Source organism: Salminus brasiliensis, chromosome 12 (genome assembly GCF_030463535.1).
Source record: "Salminus brasiliensis chromosome 12, fSalBra1.hap2, whole genome shotgun sequence".
Classification (NCBI taxonomy): domain Eukaryota; kingdom Metazoa; phylum Chordata; class Actinopteri; order Characiformes; family Bryconidae; genus Salminus; species Salminus brasiliensis.
In genome coordinates, this window is record NC_132889.1 from 24669784 (window position 1) to 24691275 (window position 21492).

Here is a 21492-nt window from a genome sequence, read left to right on the forward strand (position 1 = left end):
ACCCTGTGCGTCATTCTTTGCTTCCGTGGTTCATCCCCAGACTCCTCGGCTTTTTGCTTCCCCTCCGTGCTTTAGCCTCCGCCCGTGATTGATTCTCCGTGTCACAATGGCAGCCCTTAGTGCCGCGCAGGCTAATGATTCAAAATGGCTGCTGTTTCACGACCGCACCGCTGACACGGGCTGTGCAGCTGCCTCGGATGGATTGCCCACCTTTTGACCTCCTCGGGAATAAGAACCAGCGGGATAAAGTGGCTGTCATTGCCGTAAGGGTTCGGACAACAGTTGAGCCCAGGTCTCGGAGGAGTACGGCACTTCATGCAGCATTAATGAGTAATCAAATATTTATCTTCTGTATGCATGTGGAGGAATGTGAAGACCGATTAGGGATAGCTACTGGTCATCTAATTAGCATGTGCACCCTTATTGCTAGCTGCTAATGTAAAAAATTGATTTGTACTCTGTCACTGTCAGGTTACGATAACCTTGGGGTAGACTAGCTCTTGCAAGATTAATATTTTGTCTTTCTTTCCACTATGGTGCGTCAAGAAGATTCAGTTTTATAGGTTCTAAGAGCATTTCTGTAGTTCAGCACAGTTAATGAGCTTAATAATACAAAAACAAAAAGGTGCCAAGAATCCTAAAGCGATTTCATGTAATTTTATCTCCCTTATTTGGCCACTTCCACTTTCAAGAGCTTTTTCTTCTGCTTTTGTTTTAGAATTTCTTGTCAGTTTGTATCGAATGGTTTGGGGTCATATGGTATTCAGAAGTATCCTGCTTCTGTGGACGCTGCTTGTAAAGTAGCTAGCTGTGCTAACTCAGCGTTCGAGCATAGCTAACTAGCTTTCCTACCCAATACAAAAACATCAGAGTGTTGTGGTCCACTATATTACTTATCTCCATCGCCTTCCAAAAAAGACGAACTGCATCTATGGATGAAGGAGCTAAATTTAAAACATCCTCCCAAACGTCCACAAGTCAGGGGTAAGGGGTAACTCTGTTATGAAGCTCCAGTGAATAAATGGTGCTCATAAGGATGTCAGGTAAGACATTAGTCTAAGGGCCTCACATGCGACCAGCACATGTCCTTCAACACTTTGCATCAGAATGAGCTGGATTTCAGACTTTTTACTTCCAGTAAAATTCATACAGGCAAACTTCCATTCCGTTTGGCATTCACATGAATGGTGTAGATTTGCTGAAAATTTGATTTTGGGCCTCCGGATGTTTGAACTTGATCTGTGGGAAAGTGTGACGCTCACAGTTGTGTAGGAGGGCTAAAAAAAAGCAGAGGAAACTGATTCTGTTCACACTTGTAATGAATGTGGCCAAAATCTGTCTCTTACTACCTTTGACCGCATGAGTCATAATGAATCCCGGGTGTTTTTACACTTGTAAACGTATGTGATCCGATCAGCAAAAGGTGTAAACGGCCTCTGTATGTTTCAGACCCAGTTGGAGCAAAATTATTGAGGTTTGTGAGCCACTGCCCCAAAGAAGAACCTTTCAATTGATGTTTCTTTGTTTCTTTTCTTTCCACATAATATATTTTAAATTGGTGTAGAATCTTTACATCACATGAAGGCTTTTTAAACCTTGAACCTTTAAATATGGTTCTTGTATGGCAGGGGTGGGCAATTCTGGCCCGGAGGGGCAGGTTCCTTTTCCTGCTCAAGCACTCCTCATTGAACTCACCTGTTCATTGCCAGATTTAGTAGGTCTGTTAGAGCAGGGGAATTGGCAAACTGTGCTGGACTCCAGCCCCCAGTTTCCCACCCCTGTTGTATGGCATTGCTCCAAAGCATCCTTTCTTATGACCGCTTTATTTCCAGTAGCGTCACATTGTTGTTCCTAAAGATGTTCACGAGACATTCAGAGGTTTTAGGATGTAATGCATAGTGGGACACAATCACACTTCCTTCCATCATCCCTCCTGAGTGTATTTCGGCAGTGTTATCCATCTGAAGTGATACTGGGTCGTTTGTATGGACTTCAAGTTTTGCCGTCTATTGCCATTTCCCTCCGGCACCGGTTGAACTCATGAGAACTGGCTCATGTTTTTTTCAAGTCCAGCATTACTGCTGACCGAGGGGCTCTTTAGGTTATGTATGTTTCCGCTCAGAGCAGTCACATTGACACATTGGTGTAGAGTTGAATTTTCTCATTCTGTGCAGGATAGGTTGTTGCCGCTCAACAGCGAGATAATAGACTCTGGATTGCTTTTCACAAGACCAGCCCAGCTTCTAATTCATTATCTGCTGTTGCTTGTTTGTGCATAGTTTGTTTCGTATGTTTTAGAATGAAATAAGGTTTTTTTTCCAGCTTCATTGATTTAGAAAATAACCATTTAGAAAATAACAATGCAAACCATTGTTTCATCAGTGCTAATTAAATATTACATTAGCAAAACTTTGTTGGTGTCTCTTGCTAATTTCTCACAACCATTCATATTCCAATTAAACCAGACTAATGACACCGTTTGTAATTAAATGAGCAGTTGATTCTCATCAAGTGTTCTTTAAGCACTGATGATATCCCAGAAATTTATTCCTGTATCAGGAATAAAATTCATCACGATTCTATGAAATATTGTCGTATTGCCCACCCCTAATGCAACCCTAATATATATTTAATATCTAGCACTTCCAAGGCAGTTCACTTGATTTTTTTATTTTAAATAGATCCATGACTAGGTCTCAGTTTCATCTGCCTTTCTTCTTCTGCTCTGTGTTTGTTCTGATGTAATCTAAAGGATCTAATTATAGACCTATCAACGCTTTGTCCACTAAGCTGTTCTTTAGCGGCAAGGTTGGACAAGCTTTACAGGATGTTGGCAAAAATCCCAGAATATCCTATTAAGCCTAATGAGAAATTGTGGCACACAACTCCTGCAGATTTGCAGTGTTATTAACTTCAAATAAAGGTGTTTTATTGGGATGTATTTTGGTTTCTTTTGTTATGATATATATAATCTATTTTGTCTAGTGTAATCAAGTTAACAATTGGCATGGTGGCAAATATCTTGTCATTTGCAAGCAGCCTAGTATCAGTTAGTAACAATAAGATGAGCAACAGTAGCATAGTCCTTCACCATAGCATAGCATTTTAAACTGGAAGCTGAATCATCATGAAGTTCTATAAAGCTTGTCCAACCTGACAACAGTTGCTAGAGAGATAAAAAAAAAGGAATTTGAGTAGAGGATAGGCAGGTCTGTTGTGAACTGTACATATTCAATTAGTCATGTCTGTGTTTCGCAATGCTTCTGGCCTTGCTTTTCAGGCCGAGCTCTTTTGGTACTTGTGTTTTACTACCCTGTGGGAGCTGGCAGATGTTGAATGTCGAGTACCTTTTACTTTCCCTTTTCCCCTTTTTATGTGCCATTGGCAGACAGGCTCTTCTCTCCTATGATACTCCGTGGTCTTGGTCATTACTCACAGCTGACAGCAGGACGGGCTGGAACCCTCTTGTGTGCGTCTCCAGTCACCCGTAATACCCTGTGGAAGAGACCATGGCCGAGTGTGTGTCGGAGGAGAAGCGCTAAGTAGGGTGCAGCTCATCAGGGGAAGCTACCTTGAATTTTAGCCTCAGTGACCTCTTGCTGTTGGCTCTTCTATTCCACTGTGACCTCAACCATTGCTCAGATCTGACGATTCTCAGCCCACCAAAGATCCACACGCTACAGTTAAAGGGGCCGTGCTCTACAATTATTTCTGCTTTACTGTCACCTGAGGTCCACCTAGAATGTTTGCGTGAGTTCATGGACCAAAAACACACACCTCTGTTAACTCTGACCTCTCTTAATTGCTTACAGTCACCTAGGGTTGGGTGGTATTATGGGAATACCGTCTAACGCAGTGTTTAAAGATATTTTATAGTTGGAATCTCAAAAGGACGGCGTGTCTGATGTGTCAAATCTGATACATGGCCCAATAAGCTCATTTCCCCCAGCTGTGGGAGCTGATTGGTGATTTAAAAACAGGTGGGACAATAACCCGCCAGTAGTTGCAAGTTTAGCAAGCAAGTTCAGAGCAAGCAAACCTGGATGAACCAGTGTGCTTAATGTGTCTAAGAACGTAGTGAAAGACCATTCACTTGACTCTTTGCTCTCAGGTATGAGCCTTTATCCTCTAAACGTGTGTGATTTGGGCCTCAATTAGTTTGAACACGGTCTGTGCTGTGGCATTTATCCTGCTAGCCAACTTACGTCAGTCGTCTACATGCCCAAACACTGCAGAACTGCAGACTCCTTATCGTGTAAACGTTTAGAAGTTGGCCGTCGGTCAGCCAGACTTGAATTTGTTCTGAGGTAAGAAGACTGTTAACCTACTAACTAAGCTAATGCTAACCAGCTTCAGAGTATCAGCATTTGTGATTGTGAAATTGACAGTTTGTCTTTAATTGAATTTTTTGATTAATGTTGATTGATGTATGTTGGATTTGATCATTTTTGGATTTAGAACAATGCAGAATGCCCCCCCCCCCCAAATCTTCATCTAAAGTGGTCAAAAGTGGTCCAAGGAATGACAACCAGTGAACCCGTGACATGGTTACCTAAGGCTCATTGATGCAATCCATGGAGGTCCCACCTCACAACTTTCAGTGGGTGTTTCTTTAAAGAATTATTTTAGGATCTGCTGCCATGTCCATGCTTCAAATGGTCAGGTCTGTTGTGACTGCACAAAGAAGACCTGCTCAATATTAGACACTAATGTTATGTTACTAATGTTGTGATGATAAGGTTATGGCTGGTTAGTGTATGAGAATATGTTGAAATTTGTGATCTCACAATAAATCAATGATTTCAAAAAAGCTTAATTTCCTTAGAAATTGTGCATGGACTGAGAAATGACTAGCTCATTTTAGACAAATCAGTTTCTTAAAAACATTAGCAGTGCTTAATACTACTTTTTGTCCATATTGAGCAAAATCCATGGCCTGTAATTTTCTTTAAGTACTACTCTGGGGATGTTAGCCAGCTTGTTTACTCAGCAGAAATGCAGATTTTTACATTGAATGTGCCTCTACATTGGTCAGGTCCACATCCTTTTCCTCATTGCTGTGTAAAAAGAAGGGCCAGTTCTTGAGTAAAGCAGTGGAATAACAAGTGAGGGAGGGGGGTGAGTAGAGACATGCAGTTTTAATTGATATTGAGTGGTGTGAGTGGAGAGGGACAGGTGAAGGGCTCTTGATTGCTAGAAGGGGATTAATCATTCTTGCTTCCCTGGAGAAAGGTACAGGGCATTGCGAAGGCCATTTATTACTGTTACAGCATTGGCATGTTGATGCCCAAAGCTTGGAAAACAGAGACTTCACAAATCAAACCTGTGGTTTGGGCCTATAATTCTGGATGTCTTGAGTTTGTACTAGCAGATTGGTAGGAAGAATTTAGTAATAATTACATGAGTGAAATCGATCCCATCTCTGTTTATGGAATTTGAACCAATATGGAAGATGTAAAATGCCAAGTTCTTAATGTTGTACACTGGGGATGTCCTGATCCTATCTTGTGGATTTGGTACCAGGGCCAATCTAAGCATATATTATTGGATCAGGCATTGGCTATTTGAACCCTGATCGAGTTCCCGATTCTTAGTTTTTGCTGCTGCACTGCTGTGTTTCTTTGATCAGTGTGTTGAAAACAGTAAGAGAAGGGTAAGCTAATGCATACATGTGACAGAAAAATGAAGTTGTAGTGCATTTAGGACACCAGGAAGTAGGAAATTCACAACAAGAGGTGATTTTGCAACAAAATTATAAAGTAACTAGGGAAAAAGAGGTTGGTCAGTTGTTCTGTAGTAAATATTTCTATATTGAACCAGGATGATGTCTAAATGGTTCTTTTGTAGATAGATGTCAGTTCTATATAGAACTCTTATTGCTTAGTGTGGTGGCCAAATTCTAACGGAGGTCATTAAACTTGTGTCATAAGTGCTAAACACACCGAAGACTCATTTAAAGCATACACATCCAATCCCTCAAACCACTTCAAGAGGTGGTCTCAGACTCGTTTGAAGGTGCTCTGTATGGGGTGATGTTAGGACAATTCTAAGGGCCAGTCTTGGTACTTGATAAATTATTTTGGCAGATTTGTTAGAGTTATGGGGCCCAATATTCCTGGCAGCACCCCTGCATATTTGAGCCACGTAGCAGAAGAGTAAACGCATCTGTCTCTCCAGGATACGTTTGACAAACGAAACTCCTCCTAATACAACCGAAACACCAGTAAAACTGCAGTGCGAATATCCATATTCCGTTTCACACATCAATCGGATTTCAGTCAGACGAACAGGAGACACGTTTGACTGCCAAATGTACAAGCATGTGGCCAAAATCTTATCAGGATACAATCCAGATACTAGTCACCCCAGTGCCCAGCTGTAAACAAGCTTTTTTTTGTTGTAGGCACAATGCAATATCAGCCTGGCAGTAACTTATTTAAATGATCATTTTAATGTAAAGACAGCATTTAAAGAGTTTATTTAATTATTTAATTTTGCTTGGCAAAATGTAGTTTGTTGAAAGTATTGAATTTTTGATACTTTGTGCAACTCCTGTAAGAAACCATGTGAGATTGGTAGCCACTGTTCGCCATTGAGGTAAAGAAAGGTGTTTGTAAAAGAGATGTGTTGAGAAATTGCTTTATGTATAGGTTCTTTACCAGTTCAAAGGTTCCTCACGTTCACATTCATGATACTATTACAAGCATAATTCTGTATGGAGACAAAAGTGGTTCTTCTGTGGCCTGGCTCAAAGAACCGTTTGAAGCACCTTTATTTTTAAGAGTGCAACATTGCTTATGCAAAGGTTACAAATGCCATATTATGGGAAACCAAAATTTTTAGCTTAATTTACACTACACTAATAACATGTTTGTTGCAGTTACAATATCGGAAAAGGAGTCTCACCATCCAAAAGACTCAGTAACACAAATTAACAGCTTGTTAAATTGTCAGGGATAAAAACATGGTAAGGATATGCTAATAGACAAAAAAATTAGAACTCACTTGTCCACTGAAAAATGTACTTTGCAATATAGCCCCTTTTAAATGTTTGCCTGCTTTTACTATTTTGGCCAACATACCATTGACCCGCTGAGCCTGTTTGCCTTCAGGGTGCCCTGAAATATAGCCGTGCCTTAATGAACACCTCTAAGCAGTGATTGGGCCCCGAGAAATCTGGCCTAAAGCAAAATGTATTAGTCATTCTGGTTCAGCAGAGCGGTTTGCTCCCAGTCTGCTCTGGCCGCCAAGTATTGAAGAGAAATGTGGGTTTGCTTAACACGCTTCAAATCCTTTACCTCCTTTAACTTAGCTTTCAGAATAACACACTTGGAAGGAAATAACCTTGCGTATCAATTGTATGGATTCTCCTGTAGAAGAGAAGCTTTGTGGCTAGGTGTGTGTAGATGCTGAAAAAGAGAAGTCTTCAATCTTGTACCTTTCTGTTTGGACCTAGTATTGATGCTTAGTTTCCCTCCTTAATGAGTTCCCCTCTAAACCTTGATTTCTTTCAGACAATAAATTATGGGCTGATTAGAGGGGAAACGTTTAGATGTCTGTGGTGCTCTACAGCTCGACCGATCACAGCTCAATAGATGGTAACTAAGCTTTTAATCATGGCTGTAGCTGCTGATTTCACTGCTGTCCTGTTTACCAATCCATACTTCCCAGCTTCCCTGTCCGAAATGGTGTAAAGGAGGTGCGGCCCGGTATGGAAAACGTTAAATCCCCTTTGACCCACTGCTGTCATCTTCTCTTACAAGCTGTTAGTCAGCTATAAACCTGTACGTCAGCTATTTTATCTTCCAAAGATAATTACATTGATAGATTTTATCTTCTCGTTTGTTCATTGTACAGACTGATTCGCTCCGCTAATGGCTGGAATTACTTCAGAGCTCCCCCCGGGCCAGTCAAATTTAAATACTTGTTAAATGGATTTTTTTCAGAAAAGTGAAGCAGTTCACTGGGGAAAAGTTTGATCAGTAGCTCAAAATCGAGCTCAGATGCCTCACACAGTTTCTGGCAGTTTCATACAGAAAAAATACCAGTGTCGTTTTAAACAGTGGCTGATGGCACAGTTAGGAATTTCATAATAACATAGAAGCTTCCCCAGCGCTCGGAGTTCTCCAAGTTCTCTATGGAGAAGGAAGAGTTTTGGGGGTGGTTTCTGACATTCTACCAGCAATGATATGAGGAACTAGTCTGTGTAAATGTCCAAGAATATAGGGATTGGTTTTATATACCAGTTCTTCCCTGCACACTCCATTTGTTTCATTACACCACTTAAACCAAGGAACATGACTAAAGAATTGTACTGGCCTGCCTCCATCTGTGAGTTTGTTATCATGATCCCTGAAGATCATTGAGCTAAAGCAGTGTTGGAATCTGCAGCTGCCCTTTTGAAGATTGTGTTTCGTAATCAAGCTACTTCATGTAAAGAACATGTGCCTGCCTATGGTACAGACTTACGGCATGCTCAACAGAACGTCACGTTCTTTCTTCAGCTCGTAAGATTGGATAGTTATCCCGTCATCAGCACTGCCACTAAGTCTAGGCCTGTCACGATAACTATTTCTTTTGGACAGTATATTGTCCCAGCTATACTTGCGATAAACTATATTACTGTCAATTCAAGACCATTTTATTATACTGATATAATACAATAATAATGTAATTACACCCTTTTAAACAGCAGTGAACTTAGTGATAGTTCTGAAATTGATATTTAGACACTGGAATTGGAATCTAAAAAAGTCGACATACTGGCTCGGTTATGTTAATGGGCTCTCCACGGGTCACTAAACTTATTATTCAGAACGGAACGTGTTTTTTGAGTCATGGATGGCATAATTTTTTGGATCTGCAAAAAATAAAAGAAAACGAGACAAACCTTTCTCTCCATTGACACACCAGGGGGATGCCACTTCAGATGTGTGACCATGCTTAATGTATTACCATTGTCTTATAAAGACAGACCAATCACCATTTGTGCTCCGACAATAAACTTATATGGACTCGACCTCAATCGTTTATGCTGACTTCAATACTGTTCATTAACAGAATTATTGTATAAGCCTACCCAAGTCCATGTTGTGTTCTTAGAACAACAATGTTCTAAGTTGAGTGCTAGAAAGAAGCTGCCACTTGACATCATGCTAAATGTTAGTGGTACCAGTGATATTACAGTATACACTTGAACCAGGAGTTAGTTCCATGTCCTCCCAAACAGGCTTTAGATCTCACCCAGGATGACCGTGAATGTCCAGGAGAGTCATGCAGTAGAACTTGTCTAGGCCTGTAAACAAGTAATCAAGTTTGGATTTTCTAATGCCATTGTTGCAATTGTTCTCTCGCTAAGTAAAGGCCTGATTTGTGACTTTAGATAAAAAACTGCTATTGTACAAAACCAAAGACTCTTTCAAAAATAACAACAAAAAAAGGTGAATCCTATGTAGTCATATCAAACATGAGCATAACAAAGTCTCAGACCTTCTCTCCATTCTCTCAGTGTTTATTGCTGAATTGCCATCACAAAGAAAATGGCCCAATATGACTCTATATGTAAGTTTATTGGTTTTTTGAGCTTTGGGAGCACCGTTAGCCTCAGCTTGACGCGAGTCTCTTTGTTTTGCGAGCACAGAAAAGGCAGCAGCAGTCTCACGAGGGGGTTGTTAAGACGTTCTTCACAAGGTCTGCAATTTCTGTTTAGGGTCCATAAATTAGGACCCTGCATGTGGATGGACTGATGGCAGCTTCATGGACATGATATGTAGCCGTTTGACACCTAGCTAATGTACTCATCACTTACTGCTCCCAGCCCAGGCCTTAGCTGCTTAAATATATGTTGGACCTGCTGTTAAAGAACAGCTAATCATCCTAATCTGTGGTGTTCAAAGGCAGGCCATGAAGTGAATTTGAAATTCTATGAATTTCAGGAAGAGGGATGCTTGGGTTGCTGGTGCTTTTTCTTGTGGACGACTGTGGACAACATGCCAGTTAGCACCTGTAGCTTGGACATATTTCGATCTGCCGAAGAGAGGCCAGAGATGAATGCACTGTCTTAAGTTCTGTTTACTGCTCCACTACTCCTAAATCCACCATGTGAGCTGATGTGAGCTGGCCCACCATGAGCAAAAGTACGTTCTGCAGCTAAAGACGTACTGCAGGTGAACTTCATACAGTGCAGACTGTTGTGAACTTGAGTCCTTCAGTTAGTGGAAGCTGTGGAACTGCAACTTAACACTTGTCCTGCTTAGTGTTCAGCCATGGGAACTGCATTGTGTGTTTTCTTAATCTCTTCTCACGATCCCCAGCAGAGCTCCCCTGCACTGCTCATTAAGATAGAGGACTATCTACACGTAGAACAGCTGCCAAAATAATCCTTTTAGCTTAGCCCTGGCTGCCGGGCCCTTTGGCAGTCTTACAGGTCACTGTTTTCCAATCCTCTCAGGGGTTCCCTTTTCTTTCTAGTGGAACCCAGCTTCAGAACATCACCCAATGTCATTCGGCCCCACCAATGCCACGCCAGGTGAGTTTGGAGCCTAAAAAAAAAACACCACAAACACTGCTGCTGCAATCCCACTGCGCTGCCCTTCACATTGTTTCTGTTGATGCCCGGGGACTGACTGACGCCACCATGCCTTCGGTACTGGTGTGGCCACTTTTACTTTCTGCTTTCACTCCAGAGACAATGGCTGAATTGTTTGCCAGCTTGTGTATCCAGCTGTCTGACCCAAAAAGGGGAGGACTTTATGGCACCCAGGCTTAACAGTTCAGACCTGGCTGCCAGCGCCGGTGTCAGCTACAGACATATCAAGATGAATAAGATTTGAAGACATAAATACCAGTGGCGTTTTCTCCGCTCGTCAACAGGCTCGCAAAGGGGAATTCAGGCTGCGTGATGAATCACTTGGCCATGTGTGCCTTGACAGAATCACATTTCAACCCTAAACAATAGAGCTCTCTGCGCTGAAGGTTAAGCATCCATACAAGAGTACTTGTGCAGTGGGGTGCCATGTCAAGAGTATTTGGATTAACTGTGCCCTTGATTCTGCAATTCACTCGTTAGGCCGCTGCTGTGAATACGGCAGTACTAAGTCTCAGCTTTGTCTGTGTCTATAGGTTTTTGGACAGCAGCACTATTTTAGCTTTGCCCCTGAACACCAGCCCAGAGGTTTTGAAAAGAGGCAAGATTTGATTAAAGTGTAGATGTTCAGCTTAAATTCAAGGGTTTATCAAAATTGCGTTTAACCCTTTAGGAATTACAGCCATTACAGTCTCTCAATTTTATACACTGGCCTCATGGCCAGGTATAGCATGTTTCATCATTATTTAAGAAATAGAGTTGATTCCAAGTGTTTACTAGCTGTTTTTGTGTTTACTAGCTGTTTGTGTAGTCCAAAGAGGTGTCTATGCAAAGTCGTCCAAAGAGGTGTCTCTACTTAGTAAAGAAAAGCCTTTACAACATCTAATTAATGCCAGGAACACATAACATAAGTATAAAATGTACAGCGGACTATGGGTACAGAGTAATTTTCTATAAATATAAGAGTCAATTGTGTAGGCGTGTGTGGTTATGATTATGTAGTTGTATGTGTAAAGTGCATGTGCAGCAGGTGTAGTATAAAGTTTAAAGCCGCTGGATGTGAGAAAGGGTCCATGTTTAGTGGGATGTAAGAGGGTTCCTTGGACATTAGTCCGTGACTTTGGAGCTCTGTCTCAGTCTCTGCCGAGATGGAAGCAGCTGGAAGAGAGAGTTACTGGGGTGTGAGGGGTCAGCCATGATCTTTCTTGTCCTAGATGAGCACAGATCTTTGAGGGTAGAGAGCCGCAAGTTGGCCTGGCTAGAAAACATCTTGTCGCTTAGTTCTGAAACAAGATTCACTGGATTGATAAAGGTAAGATTAATTATTATTAACTATTTTGTACCAGAATAGAAGCATGTGAAGAGTATAGAGAATAAAAGTAAGGGCTCATGTTCTTCAGCATGCCACATCATCTGTCAAACATGGTGGAGGCAGTGTTATGGCATATGCATTTATGGCTGCCAATCGAGCTACACACCTTCTGCTCAGATTTAGTCCAATGCTGCAAGATTGCTAGGACAGCACTACACAGTACAAATGAATAATGACCAGAACACATGACGTTTTTAGTATTATAGTAACAAATCAATCAGAAAATCACATAATATAGTGTTATAAATGACTTTATACAGTATTATATCCAGTATACATATTTCCTTGATGCTTTGAAGGGATTTGACCTTACTGTTAGTCATTTTTTAGGTTTGGACATAAACACTATTGCTGTATTTTTCACTGATGTTACCAAAAGGACAGTCATCACAAAGTATGTATCCCTACTGTTCAGTAGCTTCAGTGTGGGACGTTGTGTTGTATGTCTTAACCAAGACAGGCAGTATATAATTACATTCTGTCAATATGACCACATGGACATACCAAATGGAAAACGCTGCAGCTCTGTACAGGACGTTTAGAGGTTGGTCCCACTGCGGATAAAATTGTCAACTGCGCTCATTTCACCTTCTTCCACACTGACGACCTCTTTTATACTGCACAGATGTTCTGAGTCTAGGCTTTGTACCGTGAACCTTGGAGTCCTGCAGTGAATGTGGGATATAACAGACCATGGTGTTGAGGCAATTAAGCATTTAGGTCTCAATATGGGAATCGAGAACTGAAATGTTGACTCCCTCATGTACTGACTAGATAATAAAATTGAACTGACCTGAACCTGATCTGAACTGATGGCCCTTAGTTATTTAATGGCTAAAGATGTTTGCAAGCATACACATTCTAAGGTATGCACCTCCACTGGTGCTGCTTAAATTGTTACGTGTGTGTGTTAAGTGTGCTCCTTCATTAAAACCCCCTCCTTGTTTCTACACTCATTTTCCATTTTATCAGCTCCACTTACCATATAGGAGCACTGTAGTCCATCTGATTCTCTATATACATTGTTAGCTTCCTTTCACCCTGTTTTTCCAAAGGTCAGGACCACCATAGATCAGCTATTATTTAGGTGGTGGGTCATTCTAAGAACTGCAGTGATACTGACGTGGTGGTGGTGGTGGAGGAGTGTTATTGTGTGTTGCGCTGGTACAAGTGGATCAGACACAGCAGTGCTGCTGGAGTTTTTAAACACTGACCACTCTATTAGCCACCCATACCTAGTTGGTCCACCTAGTAGATGTACAATCAGAGACAGAAACTCATCTGTTGCTGCACAGTTTGTGTTGGTCATCCTCTAGTTTTTCATCAGTGGTCACAGGATGCTGTCCACAGGTTGCTGCTGGCTGGATATTTCTGGTTGGTGGACTATTCTTAGCCCAGCAGTGATGCAGAGGTGTTTGACTCTAGCAGCACAGCTGTGTCTGATCTACTCATGTACCAGCACAACACATACTAACTCATCTCCACCATGTCGGTGTCACTGCAGTGCTGAGAATGACCCACTACCCAAATAGTACCAACTAATAAAGTATGTATAAAAACAGAAGCACTACGGTCTATAATTATAGAACTATAATTATAACTATAACTATAAGTCTCCTATAAGGTAAGTGGAGCTGATAAAATGAACAGTGAGATCAGACGCAAGGAGGAGGTTTTTATGAAGTGATGCTGGTCAGGGTATATATGCATTTCGACATTTTGTATGTCCTCTGTTGTTTAATGAATGACTGCCTTAACGTCCTGTAATTGAGCCTTCCGAAGTCCGAAACATCCAAAAAAAATTGTTTATGCTGCAAACAAACCAAATCATGGTTTAGTTTTGGTCCCCTGGTCCAGACTTTGGTCCAAGGCACCTTTTACATGCTATTTTGGTTCAGACCATACAAGGCTGGTGTAAAAGCACCCTTAAGCTTTTGCTGTGAGAAACAGTGTAACAAAAATGGCCTGACTGCACCCAAACCAACCAGACATGCATAGATACAATGTATTTTATTCTGATTCTCTTCAGAATTTTAACATCCCATGGAAGAAATTGTGACGCACAAAATGCTGCTTCTGCTGAGTTCATGATGTTTTTATTTTTTTCAGTTTTTTAGGCTTTAAAATTAATCCTAAATGGGCTAGTGATTCATGTAATTCAAATGAGGGCATTGGCATTTGCATGTTTCTTGGCGAAGGGGAGGTGGCATGCTCCTCATCTACTTTCTCGCCCGGGAGACTCGCCCCTTGTGCTCGAACACCATTCACATTTCTCTCGTTTCTTTGCGGGGTACATTTTGTCCTCGTAATTGGAGTGAATCATTTTATTCCCTTGACATATATTAAAGTGCTACAGCTCTTGATTAATAGACACAGTAGTGTGTTCTGTAGCCCCCCGTACACACCCATTTGTCCCAAGTTCTTCACCCCTGTCTTCTGAAACCTAAACCTTGAGAACATTTGACATGCATGGGACTGTACCTGGACAATCCTTAGGCTAATGAGGACCCCTTTGGTCAGAGCACATGTTTGTGGGGACACTTACATGGCATATTCCCTCGAATTAATGACTCATCAGCTTGCCTCACCCTCAAACCCACCGCAAGGAGCCTAATCCATTTTCCCTGCCGACAATGATGGCTTGCCTCTCCTGCTGATTGGGCCCAGATGCATTGCGAGATATCTCCTGCAAGGACAACAAGAGTTTCCCGGCAAGACGGACGACGCGGCACGCATCCTAAAGTAGTCAGGGTGCGGGTGGAGGAGGAGGGGGAGGGGGAGGTGGAAGAGGAGGAGGGCTGTGACTAATTCCCCCTGTAATGATGTGATTGAGCAGGGAGAGGTGAGGAGACAGCCTGGACCCAACACATCGTAACAGGAATGCCACGCCTGCTTTGGCGTCCCTTAGAGATTCAGCCACCCTGGCAGTCACGAATGATGCATTCACGCCTATCGATTCGAAATGCTCGCTGCTGGAGGCTAAGGTGGTGTTCGCTTTAGCAGTTCACTTCTGTTAGGGTTGACTGGCTGATGGGGTTGGACCCCTTGCAGAGCAACAGAAGTGTTTTTAAGCTAATACACAGCTGGCTTAGTGTGGTAGACTCTGCTCTCATGGTGTTCCATCTGACCTCCAGTCACATAGCATAGACTGATAGAGGTTGTGTGTTTCCACAGCCCAGCAGCTATGTGCGTCCTTATACCTGGTTGTCCATGCAGATTTTGGGACTGCCGGGTTATCAGACATCTCAGCACTCTCCACTAACCTTATTGACTTTTCTAGTCAACTTTAATCCCCTCCACTTAGAAATAGTTTTCATTTCTGGTGTATATGTATATGTGCAGGTGTGTGTTTATTTCTAGCCTTGCTTCGAAATGGGGGAAAGGGCACAATTCAAGGGGCTTTGCACCCATATTGACTTGTCTGCTCATTATTTAAGCTAGAATTTAGAAGCTTTAGATGATACTACGGTATATGGCCTCAAGCACACCCATTCACACATTGCAATGTCAAGTGACATGCCTGGTTTTAGCAAACAGCAAAACTCGACTAAGGCTATGTAAGAGATTTGGAAAGCAAGAGTGTGACTTGTGACATGTCGATTTCCCAATTTGGTGTTCAGAAAATGCAGATTACTAAACAGAGGTGGGAAATATGACAGTATTTTATGATGACACATCTTACTGTTGTTGGACAAGTGTCTCCTGGAAATTGTGGGAACTGTAGTGGTTTAGAAGTATTGCTGTGATAACTGTAGTCCTGTTTCTTCCCTCGCTTCTCCTTTTCCCTTCTGTCTCTCTCCCCTCTCGCTACAGTGTGTAGAGAGAGTGTCTCAGACGCTCATTCCTATTCTTTATCTCTCACTATTCTTTATCTCTCAACTTATTTCAACACTTGAAATCATGGTGGATTGGACAAGGATGATGTGTCTGTGACTGGTGTTTTGCTTGGGACTAATGTATTAGCTTGTGGCTAAAGCGTTGAATATATATGGATATGGGAAATGTATTAGGCATACATTTATTTGTTCTCCCGCCCATAAATTCAAGGACATGCTAGCTAAAATTTCTAGAATCATAATTAATCACAGAATATCACTTTTTAACTTTTTAATAGATTAACATCACTAATACATTTGCCAGAGTAACCTGTAATCCTGCACAGTCCTATTTGGGTTAAACCCTTTAATATTACTTTACCCAGGTTCTGCATTATTCAGCTGGTCAACAGACGCACATGTACTGCTGTCCATGAGGGGGAGCTCAAAGTGTGATTTGTATTTATGAAAGTGGTGAGAAAACGAATTCCACTCCGCAACTGTAGGGGGCAACCCAGGAGCAAAAAATACCAGTTCTCGCATAATGCTTTTTTTTTTTTAAAGGGATGTTAATGTAATCTTGCATGTTTTTTACAGTGTATATAATGAGACCGTATGTAAGTATATACGTAACATGTCTCTCTTTCTTTTTTTCTCTCTCTTTTTTTTTTTTTTAGCTTTCACCATGATGATAATACTGGCGCTGATCCGCATTGGCAAGGGACATGGCGAGGGCCACCCCAAAGCCGCGCAGCTCACGGGAGTGCCTAATCTTTTCGGCGTGTGCGTCTACTCCTTCATGTGCCAGCACTCCTTGCCCTCTCTGGTAACACCCATCTCGGACAAGCGACGGGTGGGCGCGTTGGTGGTGGTCGACTATGTGCTCATCCTGTGCTTCTACAGCCTGCTGTCTTTCACAGCTATCTTCTGTTTTGATAGCTCACTGCTGCGGGACATGTACACACTGAACTTCACCGATAACTGTGACGTGCTGGGCGTGGCGGCCCTTCGCTACTTCCTGGGGCTCTTCCCGGTCTTCACCATTAGCACTAACTTCCCTATTATAGCAGTCACGCTTCGCAACAACTGGAAGACGCTCTTCCACAGAGACGGGGGCACCTACCCCTGGGTGGTGGACCGCATTGTGTTCCCCCTCATCACCTTGGTGCCACCTATAATTGTGGCATTTTTGACCCATGACCTGGAGTCCCTTGTGGGCATCACTGGAGCCTATGCAGGCACCGGGATTCAGTACATAATTCCCGCTCTCCTGGTGTACTTCAGTCGGCGACACCTAGAGCCTGTTCTTGGGAGGGATGCTGTGAACAAGCACAGGTCTCCATTCCGTCACACGTTCTGGGTGGGGTTTGTGGTGGTTTGGGCGACTTTCTGCCTCATGTTCGTCACGGCCAATATCATCCTGACGGCAGAAAACAACAACTGAGCATGTTTGTTTTCTTTTTAAATGACTTCCAGTTGAAGCCTTACAGGTTTAGCACAAGTTACGCTGGTGATTTTACACAGTATGTGGCATTTGGGTCAGTTGAACCTGGTTTAATGTAAAAAAGGGACCAATATTAGTTGGATCTGTTGACTTCTCTGTTGGAGGAGCCTTTTTTTTTTTTCTTTCAAGTATTTTCAGACTTTTGCTTGGAACGGTCATCTAGTGGCAGTTTAATATTCACTTGCTGCACCGCTTCTGAGCTTTTATAAACAGCAGTCAGATTGCTCAAGACTCGTCCAAAACGTCTTTTAAAGATAGATATATACAATTTTTGCCTTTTCCTGTTTTATCTTTAGTCCTTTTCTGTGAAGCCTGTTAAAACCAGGAGTACAGAGTGAACTGGCGCCTCTTCTATAAAAGGCCAGAAGGCTCCAGCAGCAAAAAATAAATAAATAAATAAATTACGAGCAGAATATGCTAATACTATTCAAGGGTTAAGCAAGGACGACGAAGTTGAACTGAGAAGGGTACTTTTTGTTGTGTGTAAATTTTCTTTTTATTTTTTAACCAAAGCTAAATGGCCACCTTGGTGTGGGCTAAGAGCAGATGAAAAAGGCAAAGCAAATCAGGGATAATCAGTCTTTCATGGCTGGCATTTTCAACATTCCTAACCGACTCGCTTCTCGCGTGTCCTCACCTGAGAGTGAGGGAGACAGGTGCTCTGCGGCATTACTAACAGATGTGTTCAGAGCTGAAGTGCAGTCCTGGCTTCTTAGCCGACTGCTAGAGGCGTTAAAAAGCCTCTTGAATGGAGCCAGTGTGATTGAACTTGGATTCGTTCAAGCTGGACACCAGTAGTCGACCTTGTTTACAGAGACTGCTGATTTGTGTCCAAGCTACCGCACCTTATTATTGTGGCCAATCACCACACGCTTTCTTTTCTATGTTTGTGCTCATCAATTATCAGCGTAGAACAGGGGTGGGCAATTCTGGTCCTCGAGGACCAGATTCCAAGATTCCTGCGCAATTATGTTGGTCAAGCTCACCTGATTCAGCTCACCTGTTAATTGCCAGGGGACTCCGGCCCCGGTTGCCCACCACTGATGTAGCAGGTCTCTACTGAGTTAATGTCTACATTGCTTTAGGGTTTTATTGCTTTATCATCTTGCTTTATGATGTTCCTGGTGGCTCTGAACATACTTTACATGCGAATCTATGGCAGCTGCGTACAATCCTGCCTTGAACTTTGTTGGTTTGTTTGTTTTTGGTGTGCTTTTTCAGTTTTATTGTCAGTTTTTCTTCTCCATTTGTCATTTTCTCATATTTTGCTGTTTTCTCGTCAGGTTTTCACCATACAATTGGTACCTCAGGGTTCAGAGCCGCCGTGAATCAATTACCTAACCTGTCCAGGCGTTTGCGTCATAGCTGTTCGCACTTGGCCGTCTCATTAGTTTGATGTCACCGTTCTCTTCATGTTCCTTTCATGCGTTTGATCACCGGCGACGTGTTTGATACTGTAAAATGACTGCTGCTCTCTGTGAGAGTGCATTCTCTGTCCTGATCAAAGCAAAGGGAAAGCAGCCTCATAACTGTGACTGCTGTCACCTGCGGCATTGCACCAGTGCTCCACTTTTGCACAGTCTTGCCTTGGGGCTAGGGTTTAACCTGCTGAAAATGTTGTTGGTTGTTTTTTTCCTGTAATGTGGCGCCTCTGCGTGGTCCCGGTTTTAGCTTTTGCAGTGCATACGGGACAGCGACCGAGACTGGGAGATTAGCATGTTAACTGTTCTTATGCCGCTCCCTCATTACACTCCTGTCCTAAGGGAGGCTGTAGCGTTCATAAGCGTTAATTTTCAGGTCATCCTTTGAAGTGCAGTGTATGGCATTGTAGCTCATGGTTTAGAAGTCAACATCTTTCCCAGTAAATTTGTAGTCCAGCGCATCATTTGCTGAAGTAGCGTCTCCAGCCTCCTTTTTTTGTTTCAAGCCAAAAGCGTTCCTTCGGTTCTGTGTGGTTTATTCAAAGATGTCTGAAAGTCATGATTAGCTGATAATGAATGATAGAATTGAAAGAAAAATGTGCCTTCCTCCCACAGTTCATCCAACCCTTATATGGGTGACGTGTGTCTTCATGTTTTAACAAAGCCTGTCAGATAATCTCTGCATGTAAACCAGTTTCTTTTAACGGACAATCAGTGTCTCATCACAATAAACATGGGAATTCTCCTTTTTGAAGTATGTTGGACTGGCAGTGTTTCTCTTTCTTCTCTGTGTCCTTATTGTAATGCAGGTACAAATATTGAGAGATTCATGGAGTGATTTGGTCATGAGAGGTCCATTTGTTTGCTACATTGGAAATGAGCCTTGTATTTGCATTTACCTGAAATTCACACTATTTTTAATCAAATTCAAATTATTTTCTGTTTTTTTTTTTCATGGCTAGAAAAGAGAAATGTAGTATTGCTTGTTTCCTTTTTTATTTGTCATTACATCTAAGCTCTAACAAATAGCTTTTTCTATACTAAATATTGAAACATTTGATGAATAATACTAATATTGCACAAACAAATTGTACATCTCTGCTACAAATGTAAATGTAAACATTGTTTCCAGTAATAATTATTAATTTATAATCTAATGATATTAAGTTTTAATGAACAATTCTGCCAAAAGTGGCATGAGTGTACATGTTACAACTTAGCCCATATGTAGGGCTGTTTGTAAGACAGAGGGTGTAATTGTAAGTCTCTAAAAGTCTGTTAAATTGATCTACCCACAAATCTGTACAATTTTCTTTCTTTTTTTTTGGAGATCCTTTCCAACTTGGTTACATTAAAATATCCACAAAAAATAGTAAAAGTAAAAGAGGCTGTGTGAATTGTGGTAGATTTATTTTGGAACCCAAAAGCGAATAACAAAAATAATGAAATTGGAATGCATTTTATTTACAGGACGTCTACAGCAACTTTTTAATCAAGCTGTGCATGAAATCTTTTCAAATATTTTATTGGATTGATTTATTTTTTGGAATCAAATGGGGTGGAACATGGGAGTTATGTAATTTGTTTTGTTTTATTTGGGGATGCTTAGTTGTAACACTGCATGTGGAGGCTGTACTTTAGCCTGGGTAGCTCTCACTGTGTTATTGATGTGCTTCAAAATGAGACAATGTAACAGGTACCTAGAGGGTGACTAAGGTAATATAGAAGTTCATGTTGCTTTTGACCCCACATTAGTTTGTGACCCACTCTAGTCCACTGTTGGCTAGAAGAATCCACACTTGTCCACACAAATGTGTAATCCCCTGTACAAGCTGCAAAATTAGAGGGTACAGTACAGTGTTCCCAGCATGCAAATGAAGCCTGACATCAAGCATCATGTAGTCACCCAACAGAGCACATAACCCAATCAGCTATAACATTAAAACCACAGACGGGTGAAGTGTATAACATTGATTATGTTCGTCTACAGTGGCATCTGTCAAGCAGTGGGATTAGCATATTAGGCAACAAGTGAACCGTCAGTTCTTGAAGGTGGTGTGTTGGAAGCAGGACGACTGGGTCAGAACATCTCCAAATCATCAGGCAGGTCTTTCTTGTGTGGTGGTCCCAGTATGCAGTGGTCTGTACCTACCAAACGTGGTCCAAGGAAGGGCAACAGATGAAGCAGTGATGAAGTCTGGACACCCAAGGCTCACTGATGTGATCCATGAAGTTTCCACCTCACAATTTAAAGGAGTTGAAGTATCTGCTGCTGATGTCTTGCTGCCAGATACCACAGACCACCTTCAGAGGTCTTTTGGAGTCCAGGCCTCGATGAGTCTGAGCTGTTCTGGTGGCTTGAGGCTGATCGCTGTATTCTGATGTAGTAAGATGTAGCTCTGGTGGTGTTTGTCCAGCCCTTCAGGACAAATAACTGCTGTAGAGACAAAGCTGATTTATGACACTGTTACTTTTAAGATTCTACAACACAAAGTCCTGCATGGTTATTTAGGGAAAGTTGGTCATTTGAATAATTCTGGCACAATTCTGTTGCAAGCCCACAAATGTCCCTGTAAAACCAGTGACCCCGGGCAAGTAAAAAGAGTTGCTGTTAGAGTCCGACAGTGAAGTTTTATTCCAAAGCCTGTTTTGCTTTCTTGGTTTGAGACCCTGTTGTTTCCCATTAACCTGTTCGGAAGCTCCAGCGCAATCCTTTCCTGGCTTTGCAGATCTGTCTCTTTATTATCATCATAAAACTCCCAGCGGAATTTCATTTCTGGCATGCCGGCGACACC

General features: G+C 41.9%; 1 protein-coding gene across 1 annotated transcript in view; it reads left to right on the forward strand.

Moving 5' to 3' along the window:
* Positions 1-19454, forward strand: part of tmem104 (transmembrane protein 104) — a 73870-nt gene extending 54416 nt beyond the window's left edge. Inside the window, exon 10 of the mRNA XM_072693736.1 lies at positions 16450-19454. Within this exon, the coding sequence (XP_072549837.1) occupies positions 16450-17216 (767 nt within the window). The 3' untranslated portion in view covers positions 17217-19454. The remainder of the gene's footprint in view (positions 1-16449) is intronic.
* The last annotated feature ends 2038 nt before the right edge of the window (positions 19455-21492 follow it).